Source organism: Rhinolophus sinicus, chromosome 1 (assembly GCF_057876585.1).
Source record: "Rhinolophus sinicus isolate RSI-liver-muscle chromosome 1, RSI-T2T, whole genome shotgun sequence".
In the NCBI taxonomy this organism is placed as follows: Eukaryota; Metazoa; Chordata; class Mammalia; order Chiroptera; family Rhinolophidae; genus Rhinolophus; species Rhinolophus sinicus.
In genome coordinates, this window is record NC_142501.1 from 106,517,119 (window position 1) to 106,534,038 (window position 16,920).

General features: G+C 42.6%; 1 protein-coding gene across 4 annotated transcripts in view; it reads right to left on the reverse strand.

Annotated features, from left to right (window-relative positions):
• Window positions 1–12,857, reverse strand: part of ASB13 (ankyrin repeat and SOCS box containing 13) — a 31,819-nt gene extending 18,962 nt beyond the window's left edge. Inside the window, exons 1-2 of one of the 4 annotated variants that reach the window (XM_074325038.2) lie at window positions 12,652–12,804; window positions 4,713–4,876 (exon numbers count right to left, since the gene is read on the reverse strand). In XM_074325038.2, coding sequence (XP_074181139.2) covers window positions 4,713–4,764 — 52 coding nt within the window. In that variant the 5' untranslated portion in view covers window positions 4,765–4,876; window positions 12,652–12,804. Of the gene's footprint in view, window positions 1–20; window positions 166–4,712; window positions 4,877–12,651 lie in introns of all 4 variants that reach the window. The other 3 variants (XM_074325040.2, XM_019738269.3, XM_074325039.2) reach the window with 3 other exon arrangements.
• Between the last annotated feature and the right edge of the window lie 4,063 nt (window positions 12,858–16,920).

Below are 16,920 nucleotides of genomic sequence, written 5' to 3' on the forward strand. Positions count from 1 at the left end.
AAAAAATTAAAGAGAATTACCATATGATCCAGGAATCCCACTTCTAGGTATATATCCAAAGGAATCGAAAGCAGTGTGTTGAAAGATGCATGTACCCCCATGTTCACTGCAGCATGTTCACAATGGCCAAGAGGTGGAAGCACCCAAGTGTCCGTGGATGAATGACTGGATAAAGAAATGAGGTTTATCCATATAAAAGAATATTATTCAGCCTTAAAAAAGAGGGAAATTCTGTCACATGAATGAAACTTAAGGACATTACGCCAAGTGAAATAAGCTTGTCGCAGAGAGACAAATACTTATATGATTCCACTTACATGAGTTATCAAATTCATAGTGACAGAAAGTAGAATGGATTTTGCCAGGGGCTGGGGGTGGGGGGTGAACGGAGGAGTTTACCAGGTGCAGAACTTCAGTGTTGCAAGAAGACAAAGTTTTGAATATCTGTTGCACAACAATGTGCATATAGTTAACACTCCTGAACTGTAAACTTAAAATTTACCATCTTAACCATTTCTATGTGGCTTTTCTTTTTACCACAATTAAAAATGTTAAAACCATTTTAAGAAAAACATGACAAAAAGATGGAGGAAGCCCTGGGAATGGAGATGTTGTCACCTGCAGCTGGTACCAACCGCAGGCTGTCATCAACAGGAGACAGTTACAGTGGGAGGGGAGGGGCAGAGGGTGAGATGGTGGCCTCAGTAGCCTCTGGGGACTCCAGGAAGGGCTGAGAAGCAAGGAGAGGGGAGAACCACCCCTACATAAAGGACATGGGGGCTGCATGGTGCCCCACAGAGCTTTGAGAATGCCCTGGCCCTTAGAGGGTAGCCCAGCTTTCCCTCAGAGAAAAGGTGAGGAGTTATTTACCTTAAAACAAAACGATACATCCTCTTATAGTCAGTGAAGAAAGCAGGGGAGATACACATTAGTTACCCCCCTGCCAGGCCGGACCTCGGGCTCTATTTCCAGCCCTGTGCTTGGACCCCAGTTCTGACATGACACCCCATCCCCCTAGGAGAGGGGCCACCCTGGAAACCTGAGACCTTCCTATTCTGGCAAGTTTCCTGTAGGAGGAGCATTCCCCTAAATCCCAGCCCTGACACTAACTGGTTTCCTAGCTCCTCCTTCCGCCACCCCCTTCCCCTGCTTCACACCCGCCTCCAGTCTTCCCATCCCTCCCCTGGCCTCCTCCCTTGGCCCCTGCCTAATGCAGCTAAATCTTGTGTAGGTCATGTGGGGCCTGCTAAGGACCCTTCAATTGGCCCTTTCTTCAGGATAAAATCCACACTCCTTCGCAAGCCAGGTACGTAAGCCTTCCAGGATGGAGTTCCAGACCTTTTCCCTGTCTTCCCCCTTCTATATCCCTCCCATTGGCACCCTCGCGCCCTCCCTCCCCCCCCCTACCCCCACACACACAGTGTCTCCAATATACTGAGCTTCACATAGCTCACACAGGGTCAAGTGGTCCAGGCCCTGTGCCTTTATACTTGTTGTCCCCAACTGAAACGAAGCCCCCCAGCTCCCCATTTCTCATCCTCTGCCTGAGTGAGTAAATTCCTCCTCACCCAGTCGAATGTCTGCCTCTCCTGTCTTTACTCCATCTCTGTACAGATAGCTGTGCACACCTACACCTCATTTGCACTCCTCTCCCATCCTTCCTTGAGCATTTTTAGGATAGGACAAGGGATAAAACCCTCTGGTTCCAGCACAGCACCTGATACACAGGTATGGGATGAATGAATACTCTGCAGAAGCAGGTTTTACTTGCCAGACAACTTCTTACCCCACAGCTGGATCTGCCCTCCCACTGCCAAAGCACAACTACCTCCCAGCCCCTTACACGCCTGCTCAGCCCATGACACTGAGCCAGGTGCCAGGGTACCAATTAAATAGTCTGTTGTAACAAGAGCAAGGCCGCAGTCCTGGAAGAGCATCTGAGCACTTATGCCCCAGACTGAGAGCTGCATCCCAGCTCACCTCTTGCCTGTGCTTGGATTTGAGGTCATGATGACACTTGAGTCATGCCTCGTGTTGACCAGCTGCTGGCAAGCCCAAGCTCGTGAAGGGTTAAATAAAGACCTTCCTCTTGAAAACTAGAAGTTTCACCAACGTCCTCTACACATCTACTGCCGGATGACAGTCAGTCAGTCACCCAAGGAGGAATGACAGGCACTTGAGAACACGTGCCACTTTTCTGCCCCACAGTATGACCTAATTGATTCAGCCTGTGTACCCCATGTGCACCTTTCTAGCTCCCAGCTGCAGCACCTTCTTTGCCTTAGCTGGGGCTCCCGGCACCTCACATCTGAGGGCCCCAGGCCCAAGCCCATCCTTCAGGAATTGAGAAGCCCTAGTTGAGTACTTCAAGTGTTTCTGCATCCACCTGCCCTGAATGGGACAGTATGCAGTGACCGAAGAGCCTCAGGAATCACCCAATGTCTGCCTGTCCCTTACCATGAGCTCTGTGGCCTTGGGCAGGTTACCCTCTCAAAGCCTCAGTTTTCTCGCTTATAAAATGGAGATATTTTTGCCTAGCCCGCAGGGTGGCTGTGAAAACTGAATGGACGCTATTTTACACAGTGCCCAGCCAATCGTAAGTGCTCAGTGAATGACAGATGCTATGACTATGAGAGGATCATTACCCTCACGACCACTTCTGCCCGCCCTGCTGGGATCTTGGGTTCCAGCTTCACTATCTGTCCTTGTTCCATAATAAGCTCCACCTTGGACCCCACTTCCAGTAACTGGCTCCTGTGTGAGGCCCCTGCACTGAGCCTAGGCCCGCTTTACCTGCACAGTTCCTGGGCCCCCTGACACAGGATGGAGCCTGCATTCCCACCAGCTTCCACCAGCTCACCACAGCCCGCTGTTAAATATCCAGGAATCCCGCCAGCCAGAAGCCACTGGGGACTCAAAAATCAGCCATGGTGTGAGTATTTACACCAGCAGGAGCAGCAAATCAGGATCTTGTTTTTGTTCCTTTTTAATTCTTTTTCCTCCAGAAAGCCACTTTACCAGCATCCACTTAGTCGTCACAGAGACCGGAAGCTCATTGAGTCAAACAAAGAGCCTCCAAACAAAGGGGCCTCCAAGGCCTCCCACCCCCTACCCCCCAGACAGCCTGCAATGTATACGGCCTAATGGGTCCCTGCCCACATCAGAGGAGGGTGCTCAGCGGCCCTATCACAGTCTCCCGAGACAGGAACCCAGACCATTCTGACTGAGCTGGCCCTGACCGTGACCCTGGCCCTGCTCCAGACCTTTCTTCCCCCAGCTGGGCCGGCCTCCCCACGGGCAGCAGCCATGCTCTAACAAAGAGTGTTTTCCAAACACTGCAGAGAACACCTTTACAACAAAGCTAATCCAGCACACTGGCAATGAATTGGGGTCAACATCCACCCAGCACCCTTGCATGTTGCTTGGGCTGGGAATTTTGTTCCAAGAATGTCATTAAGGGCAGCCTGGGGTCCTCATTGCAGGAAGGCCTTTCTCTGGCACAGCTGTGAATTGAAGATAATCTTCAGTCTCTGGCATAAGCCTTTCCCCCAAATATTCCAGCAAACATTCTTAACATGGCGACCTTCTGCCATACCCCATCCATAAATGCAGAGCAAGATGGAAGGGAGGGGAGGCCATTCCTGAGGGATGTAGTGGTCGGGACGGGCTCTGAAGCTACAGGGGAGATGGTTTTCTGAGGCCTGCTCTCTGGGCCAACCCTCAGCTCTCAGGAGAAAGACAGGGGTCCTGAGTGACAGACACAGCCCCCAAGGTCCCAGAAGGACAAGGATATGTGTGTAAAAGCTAACAATGAATTTAAGAGCTGCAAGGACCTTAGAAATCCTTAACAATCAACACTTCCAGAAAAGTACGGCAACATATGCCCATCCCTCTCACGGTAAAGGAATCAAAAAAGAAGCAGGTCATAAACCCATAAGGACAAACAGACCAGCACCTAAGGATGACAAATCCTACTTTGCAGGACACTCTAAGGTCCAAAGACACCATATATGTGAAAGAGCCTGGCACAAAGTGGGTACTTAATAAACGGTGTTTATCAGGACCAGTACTTGTGACTAGTGCAGTCTGAGTTACAGTTTTAGTACCAGAAAGTAGCAGTCACCTTGCTTCTCAAGGGAAAACAAATCTTTCTTTTTATATGTAGAAACTTACTTGAGAACTGGGGCTGAGTGTTGCACTGCTTTTTTTTTTTAACCTTCATTTTTTTTAAATTAGTTTCAGGTATACAAAACAATGTACTAGTTAGACATTTATTATCTATGCCCCTCACAAAGTGATACCCCCCCAATCTACTACCCCTCTGACATCACACATAATCTATTGCTTTGTAAGAGATTTTTTAGCAAGGTCTTTTTCAATGTTTTAATTATGAATAATAACCCAAGTATTGTGTATCGGTAAACATGAGGACAAATGGCATTCAGTGTGGTTTTAAGATATGCTAAATTAGGTAAAAAATAAATAGAAAAGGGTACCTTCCTAGAGACAAAACAGTCAAAACTTGGTAAGAGAAGAAAAAAAGAAAGTGAAAGAGAATAAGTGAAAACGAAAGAGAAGTGAAAATAGATTACTACTAAGAAGTGAAAGAGCCAGAAAAAGAAGAGGGAGGAGGAGGCAGCTTCTTAATGCAGTCCTTCTCTGCAGACCGGTCTCCCCAAACACCATCAGATCTGCTCATCTCCTGCTCTCACCTCCTCTCCCCCCTTCCGTAACCACAGAGCACAGAGGGTGGGGGCTTTGCATCCGAACCACTGAGCAGTCATCCTCTGTCTCAGCCGAGGGACTTTGGGGAGTTTTTCATTTGAAATCATCTGAGTCTCAGTTTTCTTATCATTGGAGATCACATTTCACAGGGCTGTTTGAAGGAGAAAACAAAAAAATGATGTACAATGCTTTGCCCAGAAAAGTACCTCAGTAAGAGTTTGTAACTCACTACCTGCGATTTCTTTGAGTACCTTCATTTGCCCTAAATAGGCTTCTTTGGTTTGTTTGTTTACAAGTCCTCTTTGAAGCACAATTTTAGGATAAGCTTTAGGCTGTAAATATCTCTCTACCCATGGGGGTGGGGGGCGGTGGGTAGGGAAAAGCTACAGATGCTGACACTGAGTCTACAGAGAGCCCCCAATCCACTGAGAGTCAGGTCCCTGCCCTAACTCCCTGCGTGCAATCAAAGCATCTGGCCTGACTCCCAAACCTCTCTGCAGTGCCTCTCTCACAAACACAAATGCACAGCCAAGGTTTATAAGAAAAGAGATCAAAACAAACAGAACATAAGAACTTCTGAAGAAACTAGGTCAATGCAGGTAAAAGCGTCTAAAAAACTATTCTCGATCCCTCAGAAGAGAGGAGAGGAAATACTGAAACACTATCCCGGGACTTTCTAAAGAAAAACTCAAGGAATAAGAAAGAGCTTTCAGCAACAAAAAATATGATAGCAAAAATTAAAAACAAATCCAATAAAAGAATTGGAAAATGAAGTTCAGATAATCTAGGGAGTAAAACAAAAAGACAAGGAGATGGAAAGTACACAAAAAAATAGTATGAAAATAAAGTTTCCATCCAGGAAGTCTTAGATCCAATTAGCAGGGCTTCCAGAAACAGAAAAGAGAACTCTCAAAGAAATTACACTAAAAAGTCTCTGAGTTGAAGGGGATGAGCCTATAAATGAGGAGAGGCCTATGAGTAGCCCGAGTGATGTATAAAAAGGGCCACACCAAGCCGCACTGTCATGTAATTTCAGAACACCAAGGATAAGGAAAACCCCTAGAAGTTTCTAGAGAGGAAAAAAACAAATCACAAAGAATCAGGGTTCAGAATGGCGTCTGACCTCTTAAAGCAGTTCTGGAAACTCGAGGACAGGAGCCACGCCTTCAACATTCTGTGGCAAAAGAATTTCCAGCCCAGAATTCCGAACACAGCCAGGCTGCCAATGAGGTGTGGAATCAAGGCATTTGGGGACAACAAGCAAGATCTCACATAACTTGCCTCCTCATCCCTCTTTCTGGGGGCCTTCCTGGAAGATGTGTCCCATCAAAATGAGGGAGTTAAATCAAGGAAGAGGGAGATACGGGACCTAGGATTCAATGTGGGAGAGAGGTGATGTGAATTCCTGGGATTTTGTCAAGGGAGGCTCCAGAGTGACAGGTGGGCAGCGGCCTCACGAGCACCCTTCGAGGATGGAGCAGGAAGGGGCAAGCTGTTGGGGGTGTGTCCCCAAATCATCCATGAGACGAGAAAGACGGTGGAATGGGTGGGGTACCTGAGGTGCCTAAGCCGACTGAGAGGCAGCCTGGGAATAAGGTAGTGATTGTGTGTATAGAAAACTAAGCAAACAAAAATAAGTCGTTACCACCAAGAAAAGCAAAAAGTTATGCGAAGGGAGAAATGTAATCCTATCATGGCCAGGGGGTGCAGTATTCACTTTCATAATAATATAAATGCTGAATGCTGATTTAAACAACAACAACAAAAATGTAATTATGTTAGAGGATACCAGAGAGACATATATGGGAGTGGAGGAGCACCGAGTGGGCGAGGGCTTCCTTCTCATAGCAGGATGTCTGTAGGGAGAGTAAAGTTTGAAAGTCAGAAAGTCACACTGCCTGATTTGGTTAGACAAATGGAGGTAAACCAGATGAACAGCTAGAAGGGTTGGAAGAAGACAGAAATGTTTCATGCTAAGCCCTGTGGCTTCACTTAATTTTTTAAACTATGTACGCTCTTATATCCATAAGATATTATAAATATGAATAAGAAATCCTTTATAATCCCTCATTTAAGCCATGTTAGAAAACTGAAATAAAGCAAAAGACTTGCCTAAACTCACACAGCATAGGAATCCCTGCTGTTCAAACCATCCCAGGCTTCTGCATGTCTGTTTTTGTGTGTGTTCTATATTTAGGAAATGGCCCATCTGAACATGGGACATACTTTCTGTGCCAATGCAAAACCAAAAACCATTTAGGGCCATTCAGCACCTCTGGGATTCTTGGCTCTGATTCCTACAAAATATTTTATATATTGTAGCCGAAATAGCCATGATTATTTCTGGCTTTGCCTCTCTAGCCCATCAAAGTCAAATTCACACAAACATCGAATAGATTTCAGTGGTTTTTTTCGTGTACATACAAGAAGCATGGGTAACTCTAGGTTTGCTTCTTTTTTTTTTTTAGGTTTGCTTCTTGAACTGTTTCTTCCTGTCCTTTTTCCCAATGGATTCTGAGTGATTCTTCATATCACTGCAAATGTGGACAGCATTCATTGACCCCTGACCGCCCCCAAGCCCAGGCAGTCTACCATTTCTGGAGTTGCAAGGGCTTCCATACATGGAACGTAACATAAGCTTTAGAGTTTCCCTCTCATTCTGAACCTCTGAAAGCATGCAACGAAACTCACCTCACACAGAGGGAAACTCCTAACAAAAAGACCCTTTTTTGGTATCTGACTCAGTGTAAGTACCTTTGAATGAGATCCCAAACTACCCAACCCACACAGAATTCTGTCGTCTCACAGCAGGGTGCATGTGTTTGTGCTTGTGTTAAAATTTTACTGATTCAACTGTAACCATGATGCCACAGGTGAGCTCGCTACCTTGGAACATCTGGTAGCCTCATCAGGTATAAAAGGGCACTTTAAATGGCAGGTTTATTAAAATGCTTGAGAGAAGGCAGATTTCAGAGCACAGACTTAAAAGGGTTTTCTCAGCTTTTGCCTATTAGTATTCTCCATCCGTACCTACACTGGCCATGAAGGAAGATCCAGAGAATTAAATTCTCTTATCACTTCTGTAAATTCTGCTCCTTAAAATAGCGGTAAGTGATTTCTGCATCTTGAAGGACCTACTTTTCAACCTGGTCTTGTTCATCCATTTGCTTCAGTACACTGCTCCAGACCACAGTTTGGTGCTGTTTAAATCTTTAGGGAGGTAGGAATAGGACATGGAAAACATTTGCCTCCTCCCTTCTTTCTATCAGATCACACTGATTAAATTCTTGATTGATATTAGTGCTTATCTCTGTTTCTACTTCACCAATACAACTTGGAAAGTAAATCTTTTAAAACCAAAATATGTATAATATTTTCCAAAGGTGAGTCCCAGGAAGGCAGTCAAGCTGGGGCCTGCCAGCAGCCCGAGGAACAAAGCCATCTATCCAACAAGCAAGGAGAAGGAGAAGGTCATGGAATTCCTCAGCCAGCGTTTCACAAAACAACTTCACAAGTCATATAAAGAAAATTATTTTTATCCTGCCTTTTAATTTAGACACTGCTCTTTTATACTCCAAATTCATTACTTTGCCCTTTTATGCCTCAAATCCATTGTAAAATTAGTACAGACAGGGCAACGTGAGACTCCACTTCTAAATTTGGAATAGGGTTACCATATTCATAAGTCAGACTTAGTAGAGAAAACAGGAATCATAAACCATCCGCAGAAGCAACTCACCCCAAAATATGGGCTGAAAACACCTGGCTTAAAGAATTCGGGGAGAAAACCCAAGAAGGTGGCTGGATGTCTCCTTGGGACAGCAATGTCCCAATGTAGAAGCTTCCCACAGCAAGCTTCTACAGAGCATGGAACTAGTTGATAAACTCTTCGTTTTCCTGCTTGGCACACAGGGTCTCCATCAAAGATGACTATAGTTAACAAAGAAGCTTAAATCTCTCACCTTGCTGTGACATTCAGTTGCCTTCTTCTTGTGCTTAAGTGCTTGGGTTTACTCACTTCCCTCCATCCTTCCCCCATCCCATTCCCATAGACCTGTTCCAGATTTGTTAATTTTTCAGGATGTGATGGGCCAAGACTTTTTCTACTTCAGTGGTTCTCAACTTTGGTTGCATGTTAGAATTACCTGAGGTGCTTTTAAAATGTGTGGCAGCCAGGCTGTACCCCCAATTAAATCAGAATCTCTCGGGATGGGACCCAAGCACCAGCATTTTTTTAAAGATCCTCAGGTTATTCCAGTGTGCGGCCAAGATTGCGAATCAGTGTTTTCTCTCTATTGTAGGAAAACACTGCCTTTCCCTTCCACTGTGTCCTGGAACCAGCTTTCCAGAGCAGCTATCCTTTCCCCTCTCCTCCTGAAGGATCTTTATGGTCTAGCCCAAGACATCCTGCTCTTATTACTGTTCCTTAACCCCCAGCTAAAGAAACTCCTAACCCCTCCCCATTCTCCAAGGCAGCAAAGGTAAACCAAAACCTTAAAACTCCTTTGTACTGCTGGCGATGGCAGCTACTGCCAGCCACAGCGACTGCCGTAGAATCCCAATTGGTGTTAAAATCGTCCTAAATGGATTTCCTTCAGACATTTTTATTAGCAGTATAACACAGTGCCCAGAGGTTTCTCCACAAAGGGACATTTCTAAAGAGTTCTAGAATCCAGCTTTCTCTAAGGCAGAAATGGAAACACAATTTGAGAAGATTTTGAGGAAGTTTACTTCTCAGCCAGGGCACTGATTATCTAAATATCTCAAGATGCTTTCAATACAACTGTAGTTTTTAAAAGTCATATTCTACAGACGCAGCAGAAGGATGAACTTATACACAGGTTCCGGGGCACTGGCCTGCTCCTGACTGTGGACCCCTGAGGCAAATACATTTCTCACAGCAAGAAAGGGGATAAGGTACCATGCGGAGAAGGCAGGTAGGTGGTAAAGCACTCCCAATAAAGGAGGAATATATCTCTGTGGGTTCCCAAATGACGTAGGGGACTTTGGAGTGAGTGGGTGAGTGCTGGGATCGCGTCTCGTGAGACCGAACAATGGAAACACGACCCAGGAGAGGCAAAGAGTTTTAAAAAGAGGATAGTTGATTGAAAGCAAAGAGTCAGGGCTCCCCAGCGGGACGGGGTCCCGAATGGGGATGCCCAGTGACTGAGGCAAAAGCTCTTACTTTTATACCTTCCTTTGCCTGTTTGGGGAAGGGGAGCTGTTTGATGAAGGGAACTGGCGCCTTCTAATGAAATTTGTCTACCAGGTTTGTTCTGCTTGCCCATTCTGAAGAAATTAGCAAAATAACCCTCTCTTATCTATCAGATCTGCTCCATTTGTCAGGCCAAAAGGAATTTTATGATTAACCTCAAGGCCTTGTTACATTATGTACTGGAGTGAAGAAGTGATTTCAAAATCTGGAGTTTCAGGATATGGCTGTCTTTGTTTAATCCACCAGGGACCTCCCTGTCTACCTCGCGACATGCTAGCTAACCTGTCTCACCAGGTCTCCTGAGAAACCTACCGCAGACTGTTTACCCATTCAGTCATGAAACTAGGCCAGCACTCTAGGTAACCCTATAAATCGATTAGAGATTAACCTATTGAATGGGAAGGGCATGCACCTTTTAGCGTAAAGCAAGCAGCAACCAAAAAAACTAAAAACCCCACCTGGGTTTAAACATCAGCTTTGCTTCTTTCCAGCTGTGTGAACTCAGTTTCGCCTTACATTATCAACAGTGATGACCTGTCTAGGGGCTGTCCCAGGGCTGATGGCTAGTGCCTGGCACGTTATGTGCCCGGCTGCTCTGTGGCTCTTATCGTGGTCCCAGGAGCTGCCTCTTCTTTTTCTCTCTCCATCTCACCTTCTGAACACTGTAGATGGCAGTGAACTGTGTTTAGAGTTGTTGGCTAGGTATAACTGAAGAACAGCAGCAGATCACCTTGCTTAGAGCCCAAAGTCCCTAAAACACCCTTTCATCTTTGGCCAGCCTCTTACGACCAAGTCAGAAGCTCTTGAGAACAAATGCTGAGTATGGAGATCACGCTTTCAACTTTGCAAATAAAAACGTACCTTACGTCAATAATGATCTGTATTACCTTTGCTAAGTTACTGTGTTTCCCTGAAAATAAGACCTAGCCGGATAATTAGCTCTAATGCGTCTTTTGGAGCAAACATTAATATAAGACCCGGTCTTACATAATCTATTTTATATAAGACCTGGTATTATATTATGGTGAAATAAGAGTCTTATATTAACGTTTGCTCCAAAAGACACATTAGAGCTGATTGTCCGGCTAGGTCTTATTTTGGGGGAAACACAGTATAAACATGGGATTCACTTTGGGGTGTGACTTGCCCTAAATTCTTTGTACTGGCTTGATAAGGCCATATTGTGAGACTCGGCAATCTTTACCTGTTTGAGCTGTTATAATAAAAAATGGAAAACCTACACGCTTTGGTTGGAGTACACCACACACACACACACACACACACACACACACACACACACACAGAATTTGAGATCAGACTATTTCAACAGCCTTGTGATGGGCCTCTACTTCTACTACTCCTGAGATAGCAGTGTTGTTTTGGATTCAACACATTGAGGTTCTTCATCGGTGTTGAGAATAAAATGTCAGCAGGACAAACCTTGAAGAAATATATTAAAACAAAGTCAAAAATATCCACGAACCCCAGAAGCTGTGTATCCATTAGTTTAGAATGTGCTTTTCTTCTAAAGACACAGTCCTTAAACTATGCAGAAAACATGCTCAGAAGTTATGCTGTGCTATTGAATGCTCTACATGAATCAAAATATCAAAATATATGTTTAAATAGGCTCCCACAGCTCGCTAGTCATTCCTTACTTAATTGATCCAATCGAATACATATCACACTGGCAGGGTCGAAGTCCTGTGTTTGCCTGGGGCAGAATGCCAAGTAAAACCAGATGTTTATTAAATATCTTTGATGGTGTTGAAGGTGGCTCTTTTGAAAAATCAATGAAAATAACTTTGCCTTGCTATGACTGCAATTCCTCTGAAGCTAAATTTCCCCTCAAGATTTCTCACTTTTATTTGCATACTGTTTTCACTAGTATAAACATACTTCCAATTTTGTTTTCTTTCCAGTCTTTTCAAAGCTCCTTTTATTCACCACAGTATTACTTCATAGTCAGGAAAGTTTGCTTCCTCGAAGAAATATCCCTTTGTCCTCTAATCCATTTCATCCTTGGGTAGCCCCAATGATAAGATTCAGTGAAGAACTGAGATTGCATTTTTTTACAGTGTGACATAATGTCACAAGGGCACATCCTCCTTCTGGAGCTGATTCCTTCTATCTAACCTGGGTGTATCTGTGGGATGCTAATAATACCACTGCCACACAGCCTTCTCACAGGGCGCCTTGTCTCAGAGACCTTCCAGCTCCCACCCTGGGTTCTTGCCAGGGCTGCCCTATGAACGGTCCTGCATGGGCATTTCCTAGGTTCTTCTCCAACTTGACAATGACCACGCACTACCACCCCACCCCCATACACACCTCCACACACACACACCGCATCCTCCCCAAGGTGCGCAGCATTCTGATGGTTCTGCAATTCTGAAGTCCCACTACTGTCGCGTCACAATGATGACCAGTCCTGCAACGCACTGGCCGGGGACAAGGAATAGACATAGAAACCACCTCTGCATGCATGGGATCACCGGACCCCACGTCTTTAAGGACATCACCCTCCAATCTGGGCCCACCAAAACGCCCTGACGACACACTCAGAGGAGGGTGCTTCAAGCGTCTCAAAGCCAATGTCATCGGATGCACCTCTGCAGTCCCCGAAAGCCTGCGCGGGCGGTCCTGGTTCTTTTGCCAGCCCCCCAGCCGCGTATTCCTGTACCCGAGCCTCCACGGCGCCCCGCACGTACCGACGTCACCCAGGAAGTAGCCATCCGGGGTCCGGGGCTCCATGCTGCTTGCTGCCACGCGCCCCCGGTTCCACGTCCCTGCGCGGAGGGCCGTGGACCGCGCTGCGGGCTGGGCGGGCTGATCTGCCTTGGGGCCGAGCGTCCGGCGGAGGTGGCCGTGAGCGCCGGGAGTTGTAGTTTCCCTGCCCAGCTGGCGCGCCTCCCGGGACTCGGGGCCAGCGCCACATCGTGGTCATCTGCGTCCTACTCTGCTGTCACTGCCGCCATGCACAAAACGTGTCCCTGTGCAAAATATGTGTCCATGTGTAAAATGTGCCCGTATGTCCATGTGCAAAGCGTGTCCATGTGTCCAAGTGCAAACTGTGTCCATGTGTTTGCATGTGCACAACGTATCCCTGTGTAGACGTGCAAAAGTGTTCAGCTGCTAAAACTCGCTACCGTCCTTTGCACTGATCGCCCTTGGCAGAGCTCCAGAGTTCTTCCATGCTTTAATTTTAACGACAAACTTTCTACTGAAGCTAGCATACTCCCTATCTGTTTCATCTTTCCAGGGAAATCATAAATTCCAAATTGTTCACATTCCTTGAAAAACAAAACGATTTAAAAAACTGCTACCCGAGTCTCATGGCAGAAATGAAGAACCTATTTCCGAATGACTCCATGTTGACAATTGAATAAGGGAGTTTTGTTTGCTTATTTTTGTTTATTTTGTAAAGCCCCTAATAAGGTTCAGAAGGTTTGACCTTGCCAAAGTTCGTTGCGGTCTCCACACACAATTTCTCACCCACGCTGATCTGAACTGAGCCTAAATGTAGAAATTAGTTTGGCCTAGAAAGTGAAAATAGGAATTGTTGGGTCTGGAAATACATACGGCCTAGCAGAGAGCAGAAGGTTTGATCTGTCACCCTGGGCAAGGCTTCCCCAGGACGGGAATCTTTATCTCCAAGTCCGGACAATGGGCACTATATTGAGAAGTGGTTGAGCCCTATCTGTCAGAATCCAAATATGTTGGGAATTGAGAATCCCAGGCCTAGGAATGAAATGTCAAGCCTATCAGCAATGTGTGTTTGTACTCTTTTTGCCACTTGTCTACTAAAATTAGGCTCTTGAATTTTTTTTTTTATTTTTTTTTTGCAAATTTCTTGCATTCTTTACTAAATGTAGTACACTTTTGAATTAATGTATTTGCCATAGGATGTTTTCTCCATCGCAATGCCATGTGCTTTTTTGTTTGTATTTTCTTCACTATTTATTCCTTGATAAAGTATTATCAAGATCTGGGTATAGATCATGTATATACCATAGATATTTATAAACCATACATATTTATTCAGATTTATATACTTATGTGTATATGAATGTATTTATATATGTATGTATGCAGGTATTTGCTAAAATACTGCAAAACAAATGTTCCTTATTATTAGCTTATTCTGTTATAATTTTTTTCTTCATTCTATTGCTTGATTTCAAGAATTAATTGCAGAAAACCTTATTAAAGTTTTTATATTTTCAGAAATATATTCTGAGAGTATTTCCCTTCTTTAATATTCAGAATGTATTTCCCCAGCAAGAATCAGAATATGTATATTATTCCATTTTGTTGTTATTGAGTCTTTAATCCATCAGGAATTTGTTGCAATGTATAGGATCTAAGTTAATTTTTTTTCTAAACTGAAACAGAATTGTTTCCAAAATACTCATTACATTCATTTATCTATTTTGTATTAATCTCCTTTTATTGCAAATTATGTTCCAATTATCTTTTTTATTTTTTGAGATATAATTGATATATGACACATTAGTTTCAGGTATACAACATCATGATTTGATATTTGTATACGAGTATATTGTTAAATGATCACCACTGTAAGTCTAGTTAACATCAATCACCACCCATAGTTACATTTTTTTTCTTATGATGAGAACTTTTAAGATCTACTTTCTTAGCAACTTTCAAATATACAATAGAGTACTATTAACTATACTTACCATACTGTACATTGCATCCCCATGACTTATTTATTTTGTAACGAGAAGTTTGTGCATTTTGACTACCTTCGTCCACTTCGCCCACACACCCACCTCTGGCTATCACCAGTTGGTTCTCTGTATGAGTTTTTTGCTTTGTTTTGCTTTTAGATTCCACATAATTGAGATCATATATATTTGTCTTTCTCTGTCTGTCTTATTTCACTTAGTATAATGCCCTCAAGATCCATGTTGTCACAAATGGGAAGATTTCCTTCTTTTTATGTCTGAGTAATATTCAGTTGTATGCATGTGTATCATATTCATTTATCCATTCATCCATCAGTGGACACTTAGGTTGCTTCCATTTCTTGACTATTGTAAATAATGCTGCAAAGAACATAGGGGTGCACATATGCATATCTTGTCAAGTTTAAGTATTTTCATTTCCTTCAGATAAATACCCAAAAGTGGAATTGCTGAATCATATGGTAGTTCTATTTTTAATTTTTTGAGGAACCTTCATATTGTTTTCCATAGCGGCCATATCAATTTACATTCCCACCAATGGTACACAAAGATTCCTTTTTCTTCAGTGTCTTTATTTTCATTTCTTTGCAGTAAGTTTTTAAATCAAGAAGTATGTCTCCCTACTTTGTTGTTCTTTTTCAGGATTGTTTATTGACTGTTCTGGGTCCCTTGCAATTTCATATGAATTTTAGAATACCTTCTCAATTTCTACAATTTCATCTGGGAATATTATAGAGACTACATGTAACCTGTAGATCAATTTGGGGAATATCGCCATTTTGACAATGCTAGGTCTTCTGATCCATGAAAATGGGATGTTTTCCCATTTATGTAGATTTCTTTAACTTCTCTCAATAACGTTTTGTAGTTCAGAGTATAAGTTTTGAATCTGCTACATTTATTCCTAAGTATTCTATTCTTTTGGATGTTATCATGAGTAGAATTTTCTTAGTTGCATTTTCAAATTTTTCATGCAAATGTATTCAAATACAATTTATTTTTGTATATTTATCTTGTATCCTGCAAACTTGCCGAATTCATTTATTACATCTAATAGTTTTGTTTTGTTTTAACTAGATTTCTTAGGATTTTCTATATACAAGATCATGTCAGCTGAAAATAAAGATAACATTACTTCTTTCTTTTTAATCTAGATGCTTTTATTTCTTTTTCTTTCTTATTTGCCTTGGCTAGAACCTCCAGTACCTTGCTAAATAGAAGTAATGAGAGCAGATACCCCTGTCTTGTGCATGATCTCAGGGGAAAACCATGAAGTAAACTTAGTTATTGTCTTTTTTTTTTCTTTTTTTTTTTTAAGAAAAAATCAGTATAGCAAGGTATCTACACTTGGAATGGGGAACTTTTGAAATTAAATACATCACTTTTTTTCTATTGTCTATCTTTAACTTTCCTTTGTTCCTTATAATATTGGCTAAGTTATACAAATGATTAATTAGGCTGCACTGATGAAAGATTTCACTTTGTCCCTGGTATAATTTGCATTGAAATACTTTATGAAATAAACAGGTTTTTCCAAAACTAATTTTAGCACATTCCACTGAGCAAAACTACCAAACTGACACTCCTTACATTGTTTCCTAGATTGAATAAACTCTGCTCTGTCTAGTTTAAAAAAGAAAAAAAGACTTTCACCTTTAAATATGATGTTAGAATAGGTTTTTCTAATAGACGCCTTTATCAAGGTGAGGAAGATCCCTTCTATTCCTATTTTGTTGAGTGGTTTTGTTTGTTTGTTTGTTTGTTTTAAATCAGGAATTGGTATTGGATTTTGTCAAATACTTTTTCTGTGTCTATTGAGAGAACCATGTGACTTTTGTTTTTTTGTTCTATTGATATGATTTATTACATTAGTTGATTTTTTTTATACTAAACATTGTATTTCTGGGATAAATCCCACTTGTTCATGGTTTATAAATTTTTTTACATGTTGCTGGATATTTTGCTAATATTTTGTTGAGAATTTTTGCATTCATACTCATAAGAAATATAGGTCTTTCTTGTTTTGTCTGGTCTTTCTTTCTTTTTTGTTTGTTTGTTGGTTGGTTGGTTTGTTTGGTATCAGGATAATATTGGCCCTATAAAATGAGTTGGGAAATGTTTGCCTCCCTTTTATTTTTTGGAAAAGTTTGTGAATAATTCATAATAATTCTTTAAATGTTTAGTAGAATTCAACAATGAGGTCTTCTGTGTCTGGGCTTTTCTTTGTGGGTTTTTTTTTTTTTTTTTTTTTTTTTTAATACTGATTGG